Source organism: Nerophis ophidion, linkage group LG03, assembly GCF_033978795.1.
Source record: "Nerophis ophidion isolate RoL-2023_Sa linkage group LG03, RoL_Noph_v1.0, whole genome shotgun sequence".
In the NCBI taxonomy this organism is placed as follows: Eukaryota; Metazoa; Chordata; class Actinopteri; order Syngnathiformes; family Syngnathidae; genus Nerophis; species Nerophis ophidion.
The window spans coordinates 7,062,830-7,087,918 of NC_084613.1; the positions used below are offsets into that span (position 1 = coordinate 7,062,830).

Below are 25,089 nucleotides of genomic sequence, written 5' to 3' on the forward strand. Positions count from 1 at the left end.
GCTGGGAACATGCAGGTTATGTTAGTCTCAACACTCGTCTGTCCGCTTGTAAACTTTGACGGACACATGTCAGTGTCATCACACTCCTCTTGTACGCCATACCACTACTAGTATACTATCATGGCCATACCACTACTGGCATACTATCATGGCCATACCACTACTGGCATACTATCATGGCCATACCACTACTAGTATACTATCATGGCCGTACCACTACTGGCATACTATCATGGCCATACCACTACTAGTATACTATCATGGCCATACCACTACTAGTATACTATCATGGCCATACCACTACTAGTATACTATCATGGCCATACCACTACTAGTATACTATCAAGGCCATACCACTACTAGTATACTATCAAGGCCATACCACTACTAGTATACTATCATGGCCATACCACTACTAGTATACTATCATTGCCATACCACTACTAGTATACTATCAAGGCCATACCACTACTAGTATACTATCATGGCCATACCACTACTAGTATACTATCATGGCCATACCACTACTCGTATACTATCAAGGCCATACCACTACTTGTATACTATCATGGCCATACCACTACTAGTATACTATCATGGCCATACCACTACTAGTATACTATCATGGCCATACCACTACTAGTATACTATCATGGCCATACCACTACTAGTATACTATCATGGCCATACCACTACTAGTATACTATCATGGCCATACCACTACTAGTATACTATCATGGCCATACCACTACTCGTATACTATCAAGGCCATACCACTACTAGTATACTATCATGGCCATACCACTACTAGTATACTATCATGGCCATACCACTATTAGTATACTATCATGCCCATACCACTATTAGTATACTATCATGGCCATACCACTACTAGTATACTATCATGGCCATACCACTACTAGTATACTATCATGGCCATACCACTACTAGTATACTATCATGGCCATACCACTACTAGTATACTATCATGGCCATACCACTACTCGTATACTATCATGGCCATACCACTACTAGTATACTATCATGGCCATACCACTACTAGTATACTATCATGGCCATACCACTACTAGTATACTATCATGGCCATACCACTACTCGTATACTATCAAGGCCATACCACTACTAGTATACTATCATGGCCATACCACTACTAGTATACTATCATGGCCATACCACTATTAGTATACTATCATGCCCATACCACTACTAGTATACTATCATGGCCATACCACTACTAGTATACTATCATGGCCATACCACTACTAGTATACTATCATGGCCATACCACTACTAGTATACTATCATGGCCATACCACTACTAGTATACTATCATGGCCGTATCACTACTAGTATACTATCATGGCCATACCACTACTAGTATACTATCATGGCCATACCACTACTAGTATACTATCATGGCCATACCACTACTAGTATACTATCATGGCCATACCACTACTAGTATACTATCATGGCCAAACCACTACTAGTATACTATCATGGCCATACCACTACTAGTATACTATCATGGCCATACCACTACTGGTATACTATCATGGCCATAACACTACTGGTATACTATCATGGCCATACCACTACTAGTATACTATCAAGGCCATACCACTACTAGTATACTATCAAGGCCATACCACTACTAGAATACTATCATGGCCATACCACTACTAGTATACTATCATGGCCATACCACTACTAGTATACTATCATGGCCATACCACTACTAGTATACTATGATGGCCATACCACTACTGGTATACTATCAAGGCCATACCACTACTAGTATACTATCATGGCCATACCACTACTAGTATACTATCATGGCCATACCACTACCAGTATACTATCATGGCCATACCACTACTAGTATATTATCATGGCCATACCACTACTAGTATACTATCATGGCCATACCACTACTAGTATACTATCATGGCCATACCACTACTAGTATACTATCATGGCCATACCACTACTAGTATACTATCATGGCCATACCACTACTATTATACTATCATGGCCATACCACTACTAGTATACTATCATGGCCATACCACTACTAGTATACTATCATGGCCATACCACTACTAGTATACTATCATGGCCATACCACTACTAGTATACTATTATGGCCATACCACTACTGGTATACTATCATGGCCATACCACTACTAGTATACCATCATGGCCATACCACTACTGGTATATTATCAAGGCCATACCACTACTAGTATACCATCATGGCCATACCACTACTAGTATACCATCATGGCCATACCACTACTAGTATACTATCATGGCCATACCACTACTAGTATACTATCATGGCCATACCACTACTAATATACTATCATGGCCATACCACTACTAGTATACTATCATGGCCATACCACTACTAGTATACTATCATGGCCATACCACTACTAGTATACTATAATGGTACTAATGAATCAAAAACGGTACTATACCCTGTTTGAAAAATACTGGTTCGCCGATGTCGTCTGTTCACAGCGTTTGTGAGGAGAGGGTAAAGGTGAAGTCACCTGAGTGCACCACCACACGATCATGTTTACCACTTTGTAATTCACGCCACTCCCACCACCAGATGGACGTCTGCAACTTAAAACTCTTGTGCTCGTTGCCGCCGGCGTGACGGCCATTCTCTAGGAAGGTGACCATTGTTGTCCCTAATTTGGGGACTTTGGTCATAGAAAAGACAAACAAAGGGGATGTGGTATGGCCACCTTCACATTCGGGTTGTACGCTATACCCGTACTGGTATAGTATCGCCATACTAATGGATCAAAAACGGTACTATACTCTGTTTGAAAAGTACCGCTTCCCGGGCATGACATTGCTGGTTTTAGGAGCGGAGGAGCAGGTTCGGCAGTGCACACACACAGAGTACTTACAAGCAGACACGCTGTGTAGACAGAAAAGGGAGAATGGACGCATTTTGGTGTAAACATCCATCCACGGTGTTTTTGCTACTTCTAAATCACTAATCCTCGTCTCCATGGTGACAAAGTACGTTTCTTACAAGTAGTGTTATCACTGGAGGACAAGGAATAGCTAAACATGCTTCACTACGCAATAGCTCACCGGCGTCACAATGTAAACAAATGTCATGGGTGGATCTACACCTGACATCCACTGTAATGATACCAAGTACAAGAGCGTTGATACTACTATGTTTAGATCGATTATTTTTTTATCGTCACAACATTTTCTTTCGTTCTTTTAAAATTCATATTGTGTTTATAAAGGCAGTACATACGTCCCTGGACACATGAGGACTTTGAATATGACCAATGTATGATCCTGTAACTACTTGGTATCGACATGATCCACACCTAAATGTGTGGTATCATCCAAAACTAATGTCAAGTATCAAAGAAGAGAATAATAAGTGATTATTACATTTTAACAGAAGTGTAGATAGAACATGTTCAAACAGAAAGTAAGCAGATATTAACAGTAAATGAACAAGTCTATTCATAATCATTTTTTTTACAGTTTGTCCCTCATAATGTGTACAAAATAATAGAATAATATTTTTCCGATTTTGTGTTTTGTTGTTTGTGGCGGGCGACGGTAATGATGGGGTGTATCACATCATCTGATGTGACGGGCCACCTTAAATGATGTGAAGGGCCACAATAAATGAGGTGGAGGGCCAGATCCTATTAAATGACGTAGTGGATCACATCAACTGATGTGACGGGCCACCTTAAATGACATGGAGGGTCAGGTCACTTTAAATGACGTAGTGGACCACATCAACTGATGTGACGGGCCAATTTAAATGACGTGGAGGGCCAATTTAAATGACGTGGAGGGCCAGATCACATTAAATGACGTGGGGGACCACATAAACTGATGTGACGGGCCACAATAAATGAAGTGGAGGGCCCGATCCTATTAAATGACGTAGTGGATCACATCAACTGATGTGACGGGCCACATTAAATGACATGGAGGGTAGGGTCACTTTAAATGACGTAGTGGACCACATCAACTGATGTGACGGGCCACTTTAAATGATGTGGAGGGCCAGGTCACATTAAATGATGTGGGGGACCACATCAACTGATGTGACGGGCCACTTTAAATGACATGGAGGGCCAGGTCACATTAAATGATGTGGGGGACCATGTCAACTGATGTGAAGGGCCACATTAAATGACATGGAGGGTCAGGTCACTTTAAATGACGTAGTGGACCACATCAACTGATGTGACGGGCCACTTTAAATGACGTGGAGGGCCAGATCACATTAAATGACGTGGGGGACCACATAAACTGATGTGACGGGCCACAATAAATGAAGTGGAGGCCCCGATCCTATTAAATGACGTAGTGGATCACATCAACTGATGTGACGGGCCACATTAAATGACATTGAGGGTAGGGTCACTTTAAATGACGTAGTGGACCACATCAACTGATGTGACGGGCCACTTTAAATGATGTGGAGGGCCAGGTCACATTAAATGATGTGGGGGACCACGTCAACTGATGTGACGGGCCACAATAAATGAGGTGGAGGGCCAGCTCCTATTAAATGACGTAGTGGATCACATCAACTGATGTGACGGGCCACTTTAAATGACATGGAGGGCCAGGTCCTATTAAATGACGTAGTGGATCACATCAACTGATGTGACGGGCCACTTTAAATGACATGGAGGGCCAGGTCCTATTAAATGACGTAGTGGACCACATCAACTGATGTGACGGGCCACTTTAAATGATGTGGAGGGCCAGGTCACATTAAATGATGTGGGGGACCACATCAACTGATGTGACGGGCCACAATAAATGATGTGGAGGGTCAGATCCTATTAAATGACATAGTGGATCACATCAACTGATGTGATGAGCCACGTTAAATTAAGTGGTGGGCCAGGTCAAACTGATCTGACAGTCCAGATTAAATGATGTGGAGGGCCACATCAACTGATGTGACAGGCCACATTAAATGGCGTGGATGGCCAGATCACATTAAATGATGTGATGGACCACATCAACTGATGGTGTGGGACAAATTAAATGATGTGGTAGGCCACATTAAATGATGTGGAGGGCCGATTTAAATGACGTGGTGGACCACAGTGGAGGGCCACATTAAATGATGTGGAGGGCCACATTAAATGATGTGGTGGACCACATCAACTGATATGACAGGCCAGATTAAATGATGTGGAGGGCCAGATCACATAAAATGATGTGGTGGACCACACCAACTGATATGACAGGCCCGTTTAAATGATGTGGAAGGCCAGATCACATAAAATGATGTGGTGGACCACATCAACTGATATGACAGGCCAGATTAAATGATGTGGAGGGCCAGATCACATAAAATGATGTGGTGGACCACATCAACTGATATGACAGGCCACATTAAATGATGTGGAGGGCCAGATCACATAAAATGACGTGGTGAACCACCTCAACTGATATGACAGGCCACATTTAATGATGTGGAGGGCCAGCTCACATAAAATTATGTGGTGGACCACATCAACTGATATGACAGGCCACATTAAATGATGTGTAGGGCCAGATCACATAAAATGTTGTGGTGGACCACATCAACTGATGTGACGGGCCACATTAAATTGTGTGGAGGGCCAGATCACATTAAATGATGTGGTAGACCAACATCAACTGATGTGACGGACCCCTTTAAATGATGTGGAGGGCCAAAATAAAGTAATGGAGGGCCACTTTAAATGATGTGGAGGGCCAGATTACATAATATGATGTGGTGGACCACGTCAACTGATATGACGGGCCATATTAAATTGTGTGGAGGGACCCATTAAATGATGTGGAGGGCCAGATTAAATTAGGGCCGGATTACATAAAAAGATGTGGTGAACCACATCAATTGATGTGACGGGCCAGTTTTAATTGTGTGGAGGGACCCATTAAATGATGTGGAGGACCAGGTTAAATTAAATGATGTGGAGGGCCACGTTAAATTAGGGCCGGATTACATAAAAAAAGTGGTGGACCACATCAACTAATGTGACGGGCCACATTTAAATTGTGTGGAGGCACCCATTAAATGATGTGGAGGGCCATATTAAATGAAATGATGTGGAGGGGCCAGATTAAATTAGGTCCGGATTACATAAAAAGATGTGGTGAACCACATCAACTAATGTGACGGGCCACATTTAAATTGTGTGGAGGGACCCATTAAATCTTGTGGAGGGCCATCTTAAATTAGGGCCGGGTTACATAAAAAGATGTGGTGGACTACATCAACTGATGTGACGGGCCACATTAAATTGTGTGGAGGGCCCCGTTAAATGATATAGTGGGCGAGGATTAAATTAAATGATGTGGAGGGCCAGGTTAAATTAGGGCCAGATCACATAAAATGATGTGGTAGACCACATCAATTGATGTGACGGGCCACATTAAATTGTGTGGAGGGCCCCATCAAATGATGTGGAGGGCCATGTTAAATTGGGGCCGGATTACATAAAAAGATGTGGTGGACCACATCAACTGATGTGACGGGCCACATTAAATTGTGTGGAGGGACCCATCAAATCATGTGGAAGGCCAGATTAAATTGGGGCCGGATTACATAAAAAGATGTGGTGGACCACATCAACTAATGTGACGGGCCACATTAAATTGTGTGGAGGGCCCCATTAAATCATGTGGAGGGCCAGATTAAATTAGGCCGGATTACATAAAAAGATGTGGTGAACCACATCAACTAATGTGACAGGCCACTTAAATTGTGTGGAGGGCCCCATTAAATGATGTGAAGGGCCATTTAAATTAGGGCTAGGCCACATTAAATAATGTGGTGGGCCAGATCAAATTAAATGATGTGGAGGGCCGGATTAAATTAAAGCCGGATTACATAAAAAGATGTGGTGGACCACATCAACTGATGTGACGGGCCACATTAAATTGTGTGGAGGGCCCCATTAAATGATGTGGAGGGCCATATTAAATTAGGGCCAGGCCACATTAAATGACGTGGAGGGCCAGATCCGGCCCCTGAACCTTGTGTTGTAGACTTTTAGGAATCGTTTCATGCACAAACAAAATATAACCTCTTTAAATGATTTGTTGGGCCACATAAAATGACGTGGAGGGCCACATGTGACCCCCGGGTCTTGAATTTGACACCTGTGCTATACATGTAACAACTCTGCCTCTCAAAAAAAAATAAAAAATAAAAAGGGAGCAAATAATTAGCTGGGAAATAAGTCTGTAAAACCGAATAAATGCATGACATGTTTTGTGGACATCCAGAAGTGTTTGTAACATGATGATGGGACTTCTTTAATGTCTTCTATTCATGCAAAAAACTCCTTTCCTCTTAAATAAAGGGTAACATAAGATAGTTCTTAGATTGTGGCGTCACGTGGGGGGAAACATTTGAGGCCACAGCAGCGGGGTGGGGGTTGGGGGGCGTGGGGGGTGGGGGGGGTGTTGTTTGCACTTTCACGGCCGCCGCTGCAGAGCTGCCAGGTTAGCACAATTTGACACTTGAGAAGTTGCACGCTCACACTGGGGTGTTGGTCACTTGCCATCTTGTCACTGCTGCCTGCCCTCATTAACCGGCCTCTTCTTCTCCCGCCCCGGCCGGAGTCGTCCCCGCAACCCTGGACACAACATTCATGTCGGCATTTGGACCCAGGGAGTGGAATGTTCCTTACTTAGTGTTTACTTGATGACATCCACAAAACCTGTGGGTCAAGTACACAAAAAATGGAGCAGTTTGGCCACAATACCCAGCAATATGTTTGGAGGAGAAAAGGTGAGGCCTTTAATCCCAGGAACACCAAACCTACTGTCAAGAATGGTGGTGGTAGTATTATGCTCTGGGCCTGTTCTGCTGCCAATGGAACTGCTGCTTTTAAGGCCTGCTGAAACCCACAACTACCGACCACGCAGTCTGATAGTTTATATATCAATGATGAAATATTAACATTGCAACACATGCCGATACGGCCTTTTTAGTTGACTAAATTACAATTTTCAATTTGAAAACGTCGCATGTTTGTGTTCGTCTCGGGTTGTAGCGGACACATTATAGCCCAGCACCACTTACGGCTAAAAGTCGTCTTTTTCATCGCGTAATTACACGGTATTTTGGGCATCTGTGTTGCTGAATCAATTTGTTCAATTGATAATGGAGACGTCAAAGAAGAATGCTGTTGGTTGAAAGCGGTGGATTGCAAACACAGCCGGTGTTTCTTTGTTTGTTGTGAAGCTTTAACACAGAGCGGTCAAGCCAACATGTTTCCCTACGTCAAACAGCACGTTTTTGGATGGGAAAATTGTGATATTAAGTCGGCTCTTACCGGAGACTTGAGTGGATTATGCGACCTCCTCCTGTAGCTGTCAAAAAGGCAGCTGTGATCTTGGCTCCTGGGCTTCTCTCAGAGACACTGGCATTCTCCGACTTTCAGGTATGACTTTATAATCTCACTAAAATACTATTAACAAAAGAAGGGATTTCCAGAATTATCCTAGAAAATGTGTCTAATAACATCTGAATCGATCACACTGGAGCCGTCGCCTTTTAGTAGAAAAACAGCCCCAAAGCATGATGTTTCCACCCCCATGCTTCACAGTAGGTATGGTGTTCTTGGGACGCAACTCAGTATTCTTCTTCCTCCAAACACGACTAATTGAGTTGATACCGAAATGGATACATGGATGATACAGCAGAGGATTGGGAGAATGTCATGTGGTCAAAATAGAACTTTTGGGTATAAACTCAACTGGTGGTGTTTGGAGGAAGAAGAATACTGAGTTGCATCCCAAGAACACCATACCTACTGTGAAGCATGGGGGTGGAAACATCATGCTTTGGGGCCGTTTTTCTGCTAAGGGGACAGTACGATTGATCCGTGTTAAGGAAAGAATGAATGAGATTTGACCAAATACTTATTTTCCACCGTAATTTACAAATAAATTCTTTAAAATTCCTAGAATGGGAATTCCTGGATTTTTTTTTTCCACATTCTGTCTCTCACAGTTGAAGTGTACCTATGATGAACATTACAGACCTCGGTCATCATTTTAAGTGGGAGAACTTGCACGATCGCTGGCTGACTAAATACTTTTTTTGCCCCACTGTGTATATATATATATATATATATATATGGTGGCGACTTGTCCAGGGTGTACCCTGCCTTCCGCCCGATTGTAGCTGAGATAGGCGCCAGTGCTCCCCGCGACCCCAAAAGGGAATAAGCGGTAGAAAATGAATGGATGGATATATAAAATAAATAAATATACCTAAATATATATCCTCCTATCCGGGAGATGGCAAAAAGCCGCTGCCTGACCAGACCACGGAAAATCTGCAAAGACTCCTCCCACTTCCACCAAGGACTCTTTTCACTGCTGGACTCTAGAAAGAGGTTCCGTAACAGCTTCTTGAACGCATCATAATTAAATTATCCACTCAGTTCCCCCATAAAATGGACAATATAACATACATCCATAAACGTGGACATTGCAGTGTGATTTCAATGTTACGATTTATTTAAAGCACATCCTTCCTTTTTGATTCTTGTAGAAATATTTTGGTCGGTGTGAATTAGGAGCCTGGTTCTTACAAGAGTGAGTATTTGTATCAGTGTGTGTGTGTGTGTGTGTGTGTGTGTGTGTAGAAACAGGTGGTTGCTCAGTTTGTCCATCTGTGGCTTCTTGTCCACAGCAGCTGTCTGTCTTGCCTTTTTTTTTTTTTTTTTTTAAACTTAACTGGACTGTGCAGTCTGTGGATGTACTGCAGCAATACTTGGGCTTTTATTTTGCGGATTTTTTTACGTTTGTACATCTGCTCCTGTTGTCATTTAGCAGTCTGGGTGGGCGATACTGTAAAGTACAGAACCCAGTGAAGTAGTCACCTTGTGTAAAATGGTAAATAATAACAGGATACAACTAATCATTTTCAACTTATATTCAATTGAATAGACTGCAAAGACAAGATATTTCATCTTCACACTGAGAAACTACATTTTGTTAGAATTTAATGGCAGCAACAATTGTCAAAAAAGGCATTTTTACCAGTGTGTTACATGGCCTTTCCTTTTAACAACACTCAGTAAAGGTTTGGGAACTGAAGAGACACATTTTTGAAGTGGAATTATTTCCCATTCTTGCTTGATGTACAGTTTAAGTTGTTCAACAGTCTCCCGCCTTGGTCTGGACTACAGGCAGGCCGGTTTAGTACCCGTACTCTTTTACTACGCTGTTGTAACAACTGGCTGGGAATTGTCTTGCTGAAATAAGCAGGGGCGTCCATGATAACAACATATGTTGCTTCAAAAGCTGTATGTACATTTCAGCATTAATGGTACCTTCACAGATGTGTAAGTTACCCATGCCTTGGCCACTAATACACCCCCATACCATCACACATGCTGGCTTTTACACATTCACCCTAGAACAGTCCGGATGGTTCTTTTCCTCTTTTTTTCCGGAGGACAGAACCTCCGCAGTTTCCCAAAACAATTTGAAATGTGGACTCGTCAGACCACAGAACACTGTTCTACTTTGCATCAGTCCATCTTAGAGCGAAGCGTTTCTGGGTGTTGTTGACAAATGGCTGTGGCTTTGCTTGGTAGAGTTTTAACTTGCACTTACAGATGTAGCGACCAAACGTAGTTAGTGACAGTGGTTTTATGAAGTGTTCCTGAGCCCATGTGGTGATATCTTTTACACACCGATGTGGCTTTTTGATGCAGTACCGCCTGAGGGATGGAAGGTGCGTAATATCATGGCTTGCGTGCAGTGATTTCTCCAGATTCTCTCAACATTTTGATGATATTACGGAGCGTAGATGGTGAAATCCCTCAATACACCTCCATCCCATCACACATGCTGACTTTTACACCTTCACCCTAGAACAGTCCAGATGGTTCTTTTCCTCTTTTTTCCCGGAGGACAGAACCTCCACAGTTTCCCAAAACAATTTGAAATGTGGACTCGTCAGACCACAGAACACATTTCCGCCTTGCATCAGTCCATCTTAGAGCGAAGCGTTTCTGGGTGTTGTTGACAAATGGCTGTGGCTTTGCTTGGTAGAGTTTTAACTTGCACTTACACAGATGTAGCGACCAACTGTAGTTACCGACAGTGGTTTCCTGAAGTGTCCCTGAGCCCATGTGGTGATATCCTTTACACACCGATGTGGCTTTTTGACGCAATAGCGCCTGAGGGATGGAAGGTGCGTAATATCGTGGCTTACGTGCAGTGATTTCTCCAGATTCTCTCAACCTTTTGATAATATCACGGAGCGTAGATGGTGAAATCCCTCAATACACCCCCATCCCATCACACATGCTGACTTTTCCACTTTCACCCTAGAACAGTCCGGATGGTTCTTTTCCTCTTTGGTCCGGAGGATACAACGTCCACAGTTTCCAAAAACAATGTTAAATGTCGACTCATTAGACCACAGAACACTGTTCCACTTTGCATCAGTCCAACTTAGATTATCTCGGGTCCAGTGAAGCTGCCAGGGTTTCTGGGTGTTGTTGATAAATGGCTTTAGAGTTTTAACTTGCACTTACAGATGTAGCGACCAACTGTAGTTACCGACAGTGGTTTCCTGATGAGTTCCTGAGCCTGTGTGGTGATATCCTTTACACACCGATGTGGCTTTTTGATGCAGTAGCGCCTGAGTTATCCAAGGTGCGTAATATAATGGCTTACGTGCAGTGATTTCTCCACGTTTTCCAAACATTTTGATGATATCACAGAGCGTAGATGGTGAAATCCCTCAATACACCTCCATCCCATCACACATGCTGACTTTTACACTTTCACCCTAGAACAATCCGGATGGTTCTTTTCCTCTTCGGTCCGGAGGATAAAACGTCCACAGTTTCCAAAAACAATGTGAAATGTGGACTCGTCAGACCACAGAACACTTTTCCGCTTTGCATCAGTCCACCTTAGATTATCTCGGGTCCAGTGAAGCTGGCAGGGTTTCTGGGTGTTGTTGATAAATGGCTTTAGAGTTTTAACTTGCACTTACAGATGTAGCGACCAACTGTAATTACCGACAGTGGTTTCCTGAAGTGTTCCTGAGCCCATGTGGTGATGTCCTTTACACACTGATGTGGCTTTTTGACGCAGTAGCGCCTGAGGGATCCAAGGTGCGTAATATAACGGCTTACGTGCAGTGATTTTCTCCACATTCTCTGAACATTTTGATGATATCACGGAGCGTAGATGGTGAAATCCCTCAATACACCTCCATCCCATCACACATGCTGACTTTTACACTTTCACCCTAGAACAGTCCGGATGGTTCTTTTCCTCTTCGGTCTGGAGGATAAAACGTCCACAGTTTCCAAAAACAATGTTAAATGTCGACTCGTTAGACCACAGAACACTTTTCCACTTTGCATCAGTCCATCTTAGAGCGAAGCGTTTCTGGGTGTTGTTGACAAATGGCTGTGGCGTTGCATGGTAGAGTTTTAACTTGCACTTACAGATGTAACGACCAACCGTAGTTACCGACAGTGGTTTCCTGAAGTGTTCCTGAGCCTGTGTGGTGATGTCCTTTACACACCGATGTGGCTTTTTGACGCAGTAGCGCCTGAGGGATCCAAGGTGCGTAATACAACGGCTTACGTGCAGTGATTTCTCCACGTTCTCTGAACATTTTGATGACATCACGGAGCGTAGATGGCGAAATCCCTAAATTCCTTGAGAAATGTTGTTCTTAAACAATTTGCTCAGGCATTTGCTGACAAAGTGGTGACCCTCGCCCCCGTCCTTGTTCGTGAACGAGTGAGCATTTCATGGAAGCTGCTTTTATAGCCAATCACCTGTTCCCCAATTAGCCCGTTCACCTGTGGGATTATCCAAATAAGTCTTTGATGAGCATTTTTTCGACTCTCTCTGTCTTTTTTGCCACTTGTGCCAGCTTTTTTGAAACATCTTTTTATTTATTATTTACACATTGTGCAAACTTCACTGCTTTTGGGGGGTTTCCAGCTAGAGTGCTGGCACAAATTCGGACTGGGACTAGACCAGGACTAACTTTGCAGTAGAGCAGGGGTGCCCACACTTTTTCTGCAGGCGAGCTACTTTTCAATTGACCAACTCGAGGGGATCTACCTCATTTATATATATCATTTATATTTATTTATTTATGAAAGAGACATTTTTGTAAACAAGTTAAATGTGTTTAATGATAACACAAGCATGTGTAACACATATAGATGTCTTTCTTTCACGAAGACAAGAATATAAGTTGGTGTATTACCTGATTCTGATGACTTGCATTGATTGAAATCAGACAGTAATGATGATAACGCCCACATTTTCAAATGGAGGAGAAAAAAAAGTTGTCCTTTCTGTACAATACCACATGAAAGTGGTTGGTTTTTGGCATCTAATTCATCCAGCTTCCATACACTTTACAAGAAAAACATTGGCGGCAAATTCCGTAGCTTGCTTGATTGACATTCACGGCACCCGAGGGTCTTGTGAGATGACGCTGGCTGCTGCCAGTTCATTATTATGAAAAAAATGACAGAGAGGAAGGCGAGAAACACTTTTTATTTCAACAGACTTTCGCGCCGTCCCTTCCGTCCAAACTCTAAAGGCCGGCTGCACATTTCCTATCTTCACAATAAAAGCCCCGCTTCATGCTGCCTGCGCTAACAAAATAAGAGTCTCGGAAAGCTGGCGTGCACAAGTGATGTGCACGCCAGCTTTCTGAGGGATCGCTTGTGCACGCCAGTTTTCCGAGACTCTGTATTTAGTTAGCGCAGGCAGCATGAAGCAGGGCTTTTATTGTGAAGATAGGAAATGTGCAGTCGGCCTTTAGAGTTTTGACGGAAGGTACGGCGCGAGAGTCTGTTGAAATAAAAAGTGTTTCTCGCCTTCCTCTCGGTCATATTTTCATAATAATGATCTTGCAGCAGCCAGCGTCATCTCACAAGACCCTCCGGTACCGTGAATGTCATTTAAGTGACGTCTTGGTGAAGATTGATGATCACTCATTTTTAGGTCTATTTTTTTTTTTAAAAAGCCTGGCTGGAGATCGACTGACACACCCCCCGCGGTCGACTGGTAGCTCGCCATCGACATAATGGGCACCCCTGCAGTAGAGGAAAGTACCGAGGACCTCCTGTGGTCTAACACTGACTACGATGACTCATGAGCGTGCAGAATGAGCAGTCGAGTCCCAAAATTCAGACAAAAACCCAACATTGCCATATGTGGTGGACGACAAGTTCTGCCAAGTTCCTCTTCCAACTTCCAACCTCCGTTGCAATCTGGAGATAATTGTTGAGTATGATCTGGATTCAAGTAGGCTTTTTTTTTTTTTCATGCATTACAGACTTTTCCAAGGTTTTTGGAAGCGCCTAAGCAGACAAATGGCAGTTACCAGTGTTTTCAAGACCATGATCCTTGCAATATTTACCATATTTGCCAGACCACAGACAACATCATTATCGAAACCGCACCCACTAAAGCAGGGGTCGGGAACCTTTTTGGCTGAGAGAGCCGTGAAAGCTTAAATATTTCAAAATGTATTTCCGTGAGAGCCATATCATATTATTTAACACTGAATACAACTAAATGTGTGCATTTTTATTGTATAATAAGTCTCTTATTCTTTTTAATAACTTTGTTATTCTGAAGCTAACCAATAATAAATCAAATGTCATGTTTTTGTTTGGCCATGTGCTGTTTGTCCTTCAAACTCTTTAAGTTCCTGTTTTTTTTTCCACTCCCTTGTCTTGTTTCCTTGGTTACTCATTTTGTCCACCTGTCTCCGGTGGACAAAATGCCCGCTCACCTGCTTCCCGAGCACTAATCAGAGGCAGTATTTAAGCTCGTCTTTGCCAGTCAGTGGCGCGGGCGTCAATGTGATCTTTTCTCGCTCTGCGCTGACTTGTTTCATGCCTTGCCATAGTTTCGCGCTTCATGCCATGCCAAGTAAGTTTTGTTTGATTTATGTTCATAGTCTGTTTTTTTTGTAGAGAATAAATGATGAAAAAAAACACGGTTTAAAGAGAATAAAACACTAAAAAAAAATGAAAATTAAATTTTGAAACATAATTTATTTTTAATTTTGACTCTTTAAAATTCAAAATTCGACCGAAAAAAAAAATGTCGAGAAAAATTAGCCAATTCGAATCTTTTAGAAAAAATTAAAACCATTTTTTATGGAACATGAATTATATTTATATAGCGCTTTTTCTCGAGTGACTCAAAGCGCTTTTACATAGTGAAACCCAATATCTAAATTTCACCTTTAATTCAGTGTGGGTGGCACTGGGAGCAGGTGGGTAAAGTGCCTTGCCCAAGGACACAACGGCAGTGACTAGGATGGCGGAAGCGGGGATCGAACCTGCAACCCTCGAGTTGCTGGCACGGCCGCTCTACCGACCGAGCTATGCCGCCCCATTAGTAATTTTTCCTGATAAAGATTAATTTTAGATTTTGGATGAAATGTTTAAAATAGTTTAAAAAACAATCTGCACTTTGTTGGAATATATAACAAATTGGACCGAGCTATATTTCTAACAAAGACAAATCAATCAATCAATCAATCAATCAATGTTTATTTATATAGCCCCAAATCACAAATGTCTCAAAGGACTGCACAAACCATTACGACTACGACATCCTCGGAAGAACCCACATAAGGGCAAGGAAAACTCACACCCAGTGGGACGCCAGTGACCATGATGACTATGAGAAACCTTGGAGAGGACCTCAAATGTGCCTCACTCCGTGCCTGCCTCCATCTCTGCATCTTGGGGTTCGTCAACAAATAACTCTGACAGAATGATCCAGCAACTGACACAAGACAAAGGAGGTACAAATAGGAGCCGGCTGATTGGCAACAGGTGTGGCCAGATGCCAATCAGCCGCAGCTGAAGGGGAACACAGCACTCAGGGGAAGCTGACAAAATAAGAGCACTAGACAGGAACTAAGGACAGGAAATACTAAACACACTGAGGAGGAACACCGCACTCGGGGAACAAGACAGGAAGCTGACAAATTAAGAGCACTTGATAGGAACTAAAAGATAAGAAATACTAAACACAGGAAACAGCTGAAGGGGAACACAGCACTCAGGAAACAAGACGGGAAGCTGACAAAATAAGAGCACTAAACAGGAACTAAGGACAGGAAATACTAAACACACTGAGGAGGAACACAGCATTCAGGGAACAAGACAGGAAGCTGACAAATTAAGAGCACTTGATAGGAACTAAAAGATAAGAAATACTAAACACAGGAAACAGACAAATGCAGAGGAAAAAACTAAAACATAGACAAACTGTCAGGGGCAAGCCTGATAATCCAGAGCCTAAAGGAACTGTGGGCGGATCTCATCCACCCTTGGGGGCCTTGCCACCGAGGAGATTTTTAACTACCTCGGCAACCTCAGCTCCACTGTTCAAACTGTGTGTATTGTTACAGTGGCCAAAAATAATAACAATACTTGTTAAATAAAGCCTTGTTTTGAGTGAATACTTAGCCCTACTATGCAACTGGGTTCCAACGTGGTGGTACTTGGAGAGAAAAGTGTTTCCTGGGGTGGTACTTGGTGAAATAAGTTTGTAAATTTGGATGTTGAGGGTAGGTGTCTTTACAAGATGTTAGGGTTTTCTTTAACCCGTCCAACAAATATTTTTTCCTGCGTTCGAATTGTATGTTGTTCTTTGTCTTTATATCTGGGTGTGCAAATAAAACCCATGAACAGGCCGAGTTCCAAACCAGGCCACCAAGGACTATACAAACGGCGCCCTTCACGCAAACTTTCTCTCGTTGAAATGATAAAAATGTCCAAATGCTGGCTCCAAAAAGCGTGCTGAGACAAATACTTCACAAAGTCTAATCCTGTCAGGCCCAGCTTGTCCCCCCCCCCCTTGGCCGGGATAAAAAGGACATCGCCATGGAGACCCCACTTAAGACCTATTAGCATGGGAGGTGAGCTGAGAAGAGGAGAAAGGGGACCGTGAATGGAGGAGGGCCAGAGAAAGGATGCACAGTGTGGGAATGAAGGAGGTGATCCACACCGAGTGGGGGGGTGAATGAATGAGGGGGTGTGGGAGACTCTTTTAAAGGCGATACGGGGACTGGGCGATGCTGCAAATGTTGATATTGACCCCACGGCAAGTAAATACCAGAGCAGTATCACAGATGTGGATACTTGTTCCAAACCCAAAATGGAAAAGTATGAATCACATCATCCTAGTATCGACACGATATTAACTCTAAAACGGGCCAGGGTGTTGCTATGGTGACGATGCTTGCATCAATTAGGGTTGTCCCGATACCAATATTTTGGTACCGGTACCACGATATATTTCCATATTTTTCTCAACAAAGGGGACCACAAAATAATGTCTTTATTGTAACAACAAATGTTAGTGTACATGAAACATATGTTTATTATTGTTATTTAGTCCTTAAATAAAATGTTGAACATATTAGACAACTTGTCTTTTAGTAGTAAGTAAACAAACAAAGATATTGTGTCATTTATACACCTATTATTTTGTACACATAATGAGGGACAAACTGTAAAAAAAAAAACGATTATTAATTTACCTGTCCATTTACTGTTAATTTTCAGTTTTAACATGTTCTATCTACACTTCTGTTAAAATGTAATAATCCTTTATTCTTCTCTTCTTTGATACTTGACATTAGTTTTGGATGATACGACACATTTAGGTATGGATCTGATACCAAGTAGTTTGAAGATTATACATTAAAATATAGCATCTAATACACCAGTAATAATATGGTTAAAAAATACTGATGTAAAGGGTAGGTGTCGTGCTGTTTTCTGTTTCAACATGTTCTATCTACGCTTCTGTTAAAATGTAATAATCACTTATTCTTCTCTTTGTTGATACTTGACATGAGTTTTGGATGATACCACACATTTAGGTATCGATCCGATACCAAGTAGTTACAGGATCATACAATAAAATATAATACCTAATAAACTAATAATAATATTTTGTAAGAAATACTGATGTAAAGGGTAGGTGTCGTGCTGTTTTCTGTTTCAACATGTTCTATCTACACTTCTGTTAAAATGTAATAATCACTTATTCTTCTCTTCTTTGATACTTGACATTAGTTTTGGAGGATACCACACATTTAGGTATGGATCTGATACCAAGTAGTTTCAAGATCATACATTAAAATATAGCATCTAATACACCAGTAATAATATGGTTAAAAAATACTGATGTAAAGGGTAGGTGTCATGCTGTTTTCTGTTTCAACATGTTCTATCTACACTTCTGTTAAAATGTAATAATCACCTATTCTTCTCTTCTTTGATACTTGACATTAGTTTTGGATGATACCACACACTTAGGTATGGATCTGATACCAAGTAGTTTCAAGATCATACAATATAATATAACACCTAATACACCAGTAATAATATGGTTAAAAAATACTGATGTAAAGGGTAGGTGTCGTGCTGTTTTCTGTTTCAACATGTTCTATTTACACTTCTGTAGAATTGTAATAATCACTAATTCTTCTCTTCTTTGATACTTGACATTAGTTTTGGATGATACCACACATTTAGGTATGGATCTGATACCAAGTAGTTTCAAGATCATACAATATAACACCTAATACACCAGTAATAATATGGTTAAAAAATACTGATGTAAAGGGTAGGTGTCGTGCTGTTTTCTGTTTCAACATGTTCTATTTACACTTCTGTAGAAATGTAATAATCACTAATTCTTCTCTTCTTTGATACTTGACATTAGTTTTGGATGATACCACACATTTAGGTATGGATCTGATACCAAGTAGTTTGAAGATCATACAATAGAATGTAACACCTAATCCACCAGTAGTAATATGGTTAAAAAATACCGATGTAAAGGGTAGGTGTCGTGCTGTTTTCTGTTTCAACATGTTCTATTTACACTTCTGTTAAAATGTAATAATCACTAATTTTTTCTTCTTTAATACTTGACATTAGTTTTGGATGATACCACACATTTAAGTATGGATCTGATACCAAGTAGTTTCAAGAGCATACAATATAATATAACACCTAATACACCAATAATAATATGGTTAAAATACTGATGTAAAGGGTAGGTGTCGTGCTGTTTTCTGTTTCAACATGTTCTATCTACACTTCTGTTAAAATGTAATAATCACTTATTCTTCTCTTCTTTGATACTTGACATTAGTTTTGGAGGATACCACACATTTAGGTATGGATTTGATACCAAGTAGTTTCAAGATCATACATTAAAATATAGCATCTAATACACCAGTAATAATATGGTTAAAAAATACTGATGTAAAGGGTAGGTGTCGTGCTGTTTTCTTTTTCAACATGTTCTATCTACACTTCTGTTAAAATGTAATAATCACCTATTCTTCTCTTCTTTGATACTTGACATTAGTTTTGGATGATACCACACATTTAGGTATGGATCTGATACCAAGTAGTTTCAAGATCATACAATATAACATAACACCTAATACACCAGTAATAATATGGTTAAAAAATACTGATGTAAAGGGTAGGTGTCGTGCTGTTTTCTGTTTCAACATGTTCTATTTACACTTCTGTAGAAATGTAATAATCACTAATTCTTCTCTTCTTTGATACTTGACATTAGTTTTGGATGATACCACACATTTAGGTATGGATCTGATACCAAGTAGTTTGAAGATCATACAATAGAATGTAACACCTAATCCACCAGTAGTAATATGGTTAAAAAATACCGATGTAAAGGGTAGGTGTCGTGCTGTTTTCTGTTTCAACATGTTCTATCTACACTTCTGTTAAAATGTAATAATCACTTTTTCTTATCTTCTTTGATACTTGACATTAGTTTTGGATGATACCACACATTTAGGTATGGATCTGATACCAAGTAGTTTGAAGATCATACAATAGAATATAACACCTAATACACCAGTAGTAATATGGTTAAAAAATACTGATGTAAAGGGTAGGTGTCATGCTGTTTTGTGTTTCAACATGTTCTATTTACACTTCTGTTAAAATGTAATAATCACTAATTTGTTCTTCTTTAATACTTGACATTAGTTTTGGATGATACCACACATTTAAGTATGGATCTGATACCAAGTAGTTTCAAGAGCATACAATATAACACCTAATACACCAATAATAATATGGTTAAAATACTGATGTAAAGGGTAGGTGTCATGCTGTTTTCTGTTTCACCATGTTCTATCTACACCTCTGTTAAGATGTAATAATTACTTATTCTTCTCTTCTTTGATACTTTACATTAGCTTTGAATGATACCTCACGTTTTGGTATGGATCTGATACCAAGTAGTTTCAAGATCATACAATAAAATATAACACCTAATGTGGGCTAAGAAATATGGGTAATAAGGCAGTGGTGATGCTTCATTGGTTAGTGGTCAAGTATCTTAAGTGTTTGTTAGAACAAGGACAACAGAGGCTTCACCACACATCTGGTGGGCCTGTCCCCAGGAAAAAAAAAACATCCCAAAAAACTTTGCAGTTCTTTAGCGTCATGAATTGTTCCCTCCTGTGATCAAGCATTGTGTCATCCGTGTGGAATGAGCAGACCGTGTCCCGGTGGCTCCTGCAAATCCCCCGGATAATCCTGGCTGGTGATGCATGCGGGTCACAACGTCTATTTTGGGGGAAGAGATACGTTGTACCGGAGATTTGAACACCCAGTGTTGCAACCCTTCCCCACCCCCGGACACTCCACTTTTAGCTCCGGCTCCAGTTGGCGGTGCGGGTGGGGTGTGCGCCCTCCCACCGTCAGGTCCATCTAAAGGCCGCTCACTTTTCTCCCGTCTGAAGTCAGCCGGTTAGTCCTCCAGCCTGTAGACAAAGTGGAGACCCGGAGAACTCGGGACAAACGCTTTCGAGAACAGAATTTTCTTGTAGTGGACTCAGGCGGTGTTGCCAAGATGACTCGTGACTCGTAAGTTTCTGGTTGCTGACTTGGGGTTATTATTGGATCAAGTGATATTCCGGGTCACAATGTTAAATTAAGAACTGCTTATATCGATACAAGGAATAGTTCCTGCTGAACTCTAAGAAGCGGCTTTACAGTTGGTTAGTTCTGGATCTGGTTAGTTTGTGGCTTCATGTCTAAAAACTTCTTAAACAATTTATTAAACAACTCTTGTGTGCGGAGAAGTCGTTTTTGAGGTTAAGAGATCTGGTTCCAATTGTGGGTGTCACTAAAAACACGGCGGGGGGACTGTCAGACTCTGTGCCAACGAATCCTGAATCCCGCCGTAGAAATCTGTGAAATCCACCGGCAATTGTACACGACGCAACTCTCTAAACTTTCTTTGACCAACTCCTTTTTGATGTCCGAACTGATGACCAGCCAATCTCTACTGTGTTTGTTTGTTTATCAGACTGGTTTAGCCTCGTTTCGTGAACAATTCCTGTTGATCTCTGTGAAACGTCTTTAGTTAGCACCACTGCGATACCTTAGAGAGTAGTTCTGGAGAAAATTACAACAGGGTCTGTTTTAATCTTTAGTTTCTTGTCTAAAAACTTCTTAAGTTGGTCGACTTTTCATCATTTGGTAAAAGACTCGTGTGTGCAGACAAGTAGTTTTTGAGGGTAAGAGATCTGGTTCCAATTGTGGGTGTCACTAGAAACACGGCGGGGGGACTGTCAGACTCTGTGCCAACGAATCCTGAATCCCGCCGTAGAAATCTGTGAAATCCACCGGCAACTGTACACGACGCAACTCTCTAAACTTTCTTTTACCAGCTCCTTTTTGATGTCCGAACTGATGACCAGCCAATCTCTACCGTGTTTGTTTGTTTATCAGAGTGGTTTAGCCTCGTTTCGTAAACAGTTCCTGCTGATCTCTGTGAAACGTCTTTAGTTAGCACCACTCCGATACCTTAGAGAGTAGTCCTGGAGAAAATTACCACAGGGTCTGTTTTAGTCTTTAGTTTCATGTCTAAAAACTTCTTAAGTTGGTCGACTTTTCATCATTCGGTAAAAGACTCGTGTGTGCAGACAAGTAGTTTTTGAGGGTAAGAGATCTGGTTCCAATTTTGGATGTCACTAGAAACACGGCGGGGGGACTGTCAGACTCTATGCCAACGAATCCTGAATCCCGCCATAGAAATCTGTGAAATCCACCGGCAATTGTACACGACGCAACTCTCTAAACTGTCTTTGACCAACTCCTTTTTGATGTCCGAACTGATGACCAGCCAATCTCTACTGCGTTTGTTTGTTTATCAGAGTGGTTTAGCCTCGTTTCGTAAACAGTTCCTGCTGATCTCTGTGAAACGTCTTTAGTTACCACCACTCCGATACCTTAGAGAGTAGTCCTGGAGAAAATTACCACAGGGTCTGTTTTAGTCTTTAGTTTCATGTCTAAAAACTTCTTAAGTTGGTCGACTTTTCATCATTCGGTAAAAGACTCGTGTGTGCAGACAAGTAGTTTTTGAGGGTAAGAGATCTGGTTCCAATTGTGGGTGTCACTAGAAACACGGCGGGGGGACTGTCAGACTCTGTGCCAACGAATCCTGAATCCCGCCGTAGAAATCTGTGAAATCCACCGGCAATTGTACACGACGCAACTCTCTAAACTTTCTTTGACCAACTCCTTTTTGATGTCCGAACTGATGACCAGCCAATCTCTACTGCGTTTGTTTGTTTATCAGAGTGGTTTAACCTCGTTTCGTAAACAGTTCCTGCTGATCTCTGTGAAACGTCTTTAGTTACCACCACTGCGATACCTTAGAGAGTAGCTCTGGAGAAAATTACCACATTGTCTGTTTTAGTCTTTAGTTTCATGTCTAAAAACTTCTTAAGTTGGTCGACTTTTCATCATTCGGTAAAAGACTCGTGTGTGCAGACAAGTAGTTTTTGAGGGTAAGAGATCTGGTTCCAATTGTGGGTGTCACTAGAAACACGGCGGGGGGACTGTCAGACTCTGTGCCAACGAATCCTGAATCCCGCCGTAGAAATCTGTGAAATCCACCGGCAATTGTACACGACGCAACTCTCTAAACTTTCTTTGACCAGCTGCTTTTTGATGTCCGAACTGATGACCAGCCAATCTCTAATGCGTTTGTTTGTTTATCAGAGTGGTTTAGCCTCGTTTCGTATACAGTTCCTGCTGATCTCTGTGAAACGTCTTTAGTTACCACCACTATGATACCTTAGAGAGTAGTTCTGGAGAAATTTACAACAGGGTCTGTTTTAGTCTTTAGTTTCATGTCTAAAAACTTCTTAAGTTGGTCGACTTTTCATCATTTGGTAAAAGACTTGTGTGTGCAGACAAGTAGTTTTTGAGGGTAAGAGATCTGGTTCCAATTGTGGGTGTCACTAGAAACACGGCGGGGGGACTGTCAGACTCTGTGCCAACGAATCCTGAATCCCGCCGTAGAAATCTGTGAAATCCACCGGCAATTGTACACGACGCAACTCTCTAAACTTTCTTTGACCAGCTGCTTTTTGATGTCCGAACTGATGACCAGCCAATCTCTACTGTGTTTGTTTGTTTATCAGAGTGGTTTAACCTCGTTTCGTAAACAGTTCCTGCTGATCTCTGTGAAACGTCTTTAGTTACCACCACTGCGATACCTTAGAGAGTAGCTCTGGAGAAAATTACAACAGGGTCTGTTTTAGTCTTTAGTTTCTTGTCTAAAAACTTCTTAAGTTGGTCGACTTTTCATCATTCGGTAAAAGACTCGTGTGTGCAGACAAGTAGTTTTTGAGGTTAAGAGATCTGGTTCCAATTGTGGGTGTCACTAGAAACACGGCGGGGGGACGGTCAGACTCTGTGCCAACGAATCCTGAATCCCGCCGTAGAAATCTGTGAAATCCACCGGCAATTGTACACGACGCAACTCTCTAAACTTTCTTTGACCAACTCCTTTTTGATGTCCGAACTGATGACCAGCCAATCTCTACTGCGTTTGTTTGTTTATCAGAGTGGTTTAACCTCGTTTCGTAAACAGTTCCTGCTGATCTCTGTGAAACGTCTTTAGTTACCACCACTGCGATACCTTAGAGAGTAGCTCTGGAGAAAATTACCACATTGTCTGTTTTAGTCTTTAGTTTCATGTCTAAAAACTTCTTAAGTTGGTCGACTTTTCATCATTCGGTAAAAGACTCGTGTGTGCAGACAAGTAGTTTTTGAGGGTAAGAGATCTGGTTCCAATTGTGGGTGTCACTAGAAACACGGCGGGGGGACTGTCAGACTCTGTGCCAACGAATCCTGAATCCCGCCGTAGAAATCTGTGAAATCCACCGGCAATTGTACACGACGCAACTCTCTAAACTTTCTTTGACCAGCTGCTTTTTGATGTCCGAACTGATGACCAGCCAATCTCTAATGCGTTTGTTTGTTTATCAGAGTGGTTTAGCCTCGTTTCGTATACAGTTCCTGCTGATCTCTGTGAAACGTCTTTAGTTACCACCACTATGATACCTTAGAGAGTAGTTCTGGAGAAATTTACAACAGGGTCTGTTTTAGTCTTTAGTTTCATGTCTAAAAACTTCTTAAGTTGGTCGACTTTTCATCATTTGGTAAAAGACTTGTGTGTGCAGACAAGTAGTTTTTGAGGGTAAGAGATCTGGTTCCAATTGTGGGTGTCACTAGAAACACGGCGGGGGGACTGTCAGACTCTGTGCCAACGAATCCTGAATCCCGCCGTAGAAATCTGTGAAATCCACCGGCAATTGTACACGACGCAACTCTCTAAACTTTCTTTTACCAGCTGCTTTTTGATGTCCGAACTGATGACCAGCCAATCTCTACCGTGTTTGTTTGTTTATCAGAGTGGTTTAGCCTCGTTTCGCATACAGTTCCTGCTGATCTCTGTGAAACGTCTTTAGTTACCACCACTCCGATACCTTAGAGAGTAGTCCTGGAGAAAATTACCACAGGGTCTGTTTTAGTCTTTAGTTTCATGTCTAAAAACTTCTTAAGTTGGTCGACTTTTCATCATTCGGTAAAAGACTCGTGTGTGCAGACAAGTAGTTTTTGAGGTTAAGAGATCTGGTTC

At 41.6% G+C, this 25,089-nt stretch overlaps 1 protein-coding gene across 2 annotated transcripts in view; it reads left to right on the forward strand.

Annotated features, from left to right (window-relative positions):
- enah (ENAH actin regulator) overlaps nucleotides 1-25,089 on the forward strand; it is a 152,449-nt gene that overhangs the window by 23,152 nt on the left and 104,208 nt on the right. The window contains exon 1 of one of the 2 annotated variants that reach the window (XM_061894128.1): nucleotides 20,773-21,017. The exons of the other annotated variant lie outside the window; for it this stretch is intronic. Coding sequence (XP_061750112.1) covers nucleotides 21,004-21,017 — 14 coding nt within the window. The 5' untranslated portion in view covers nucleotides 20,773-21,003. Of the gene's footprint in view, nucleotides 1-20,772; nucleotides 21,018-25,089 lie in introns of those variants that run through there. 2 annotated transcript variants of the gene reach the window in all.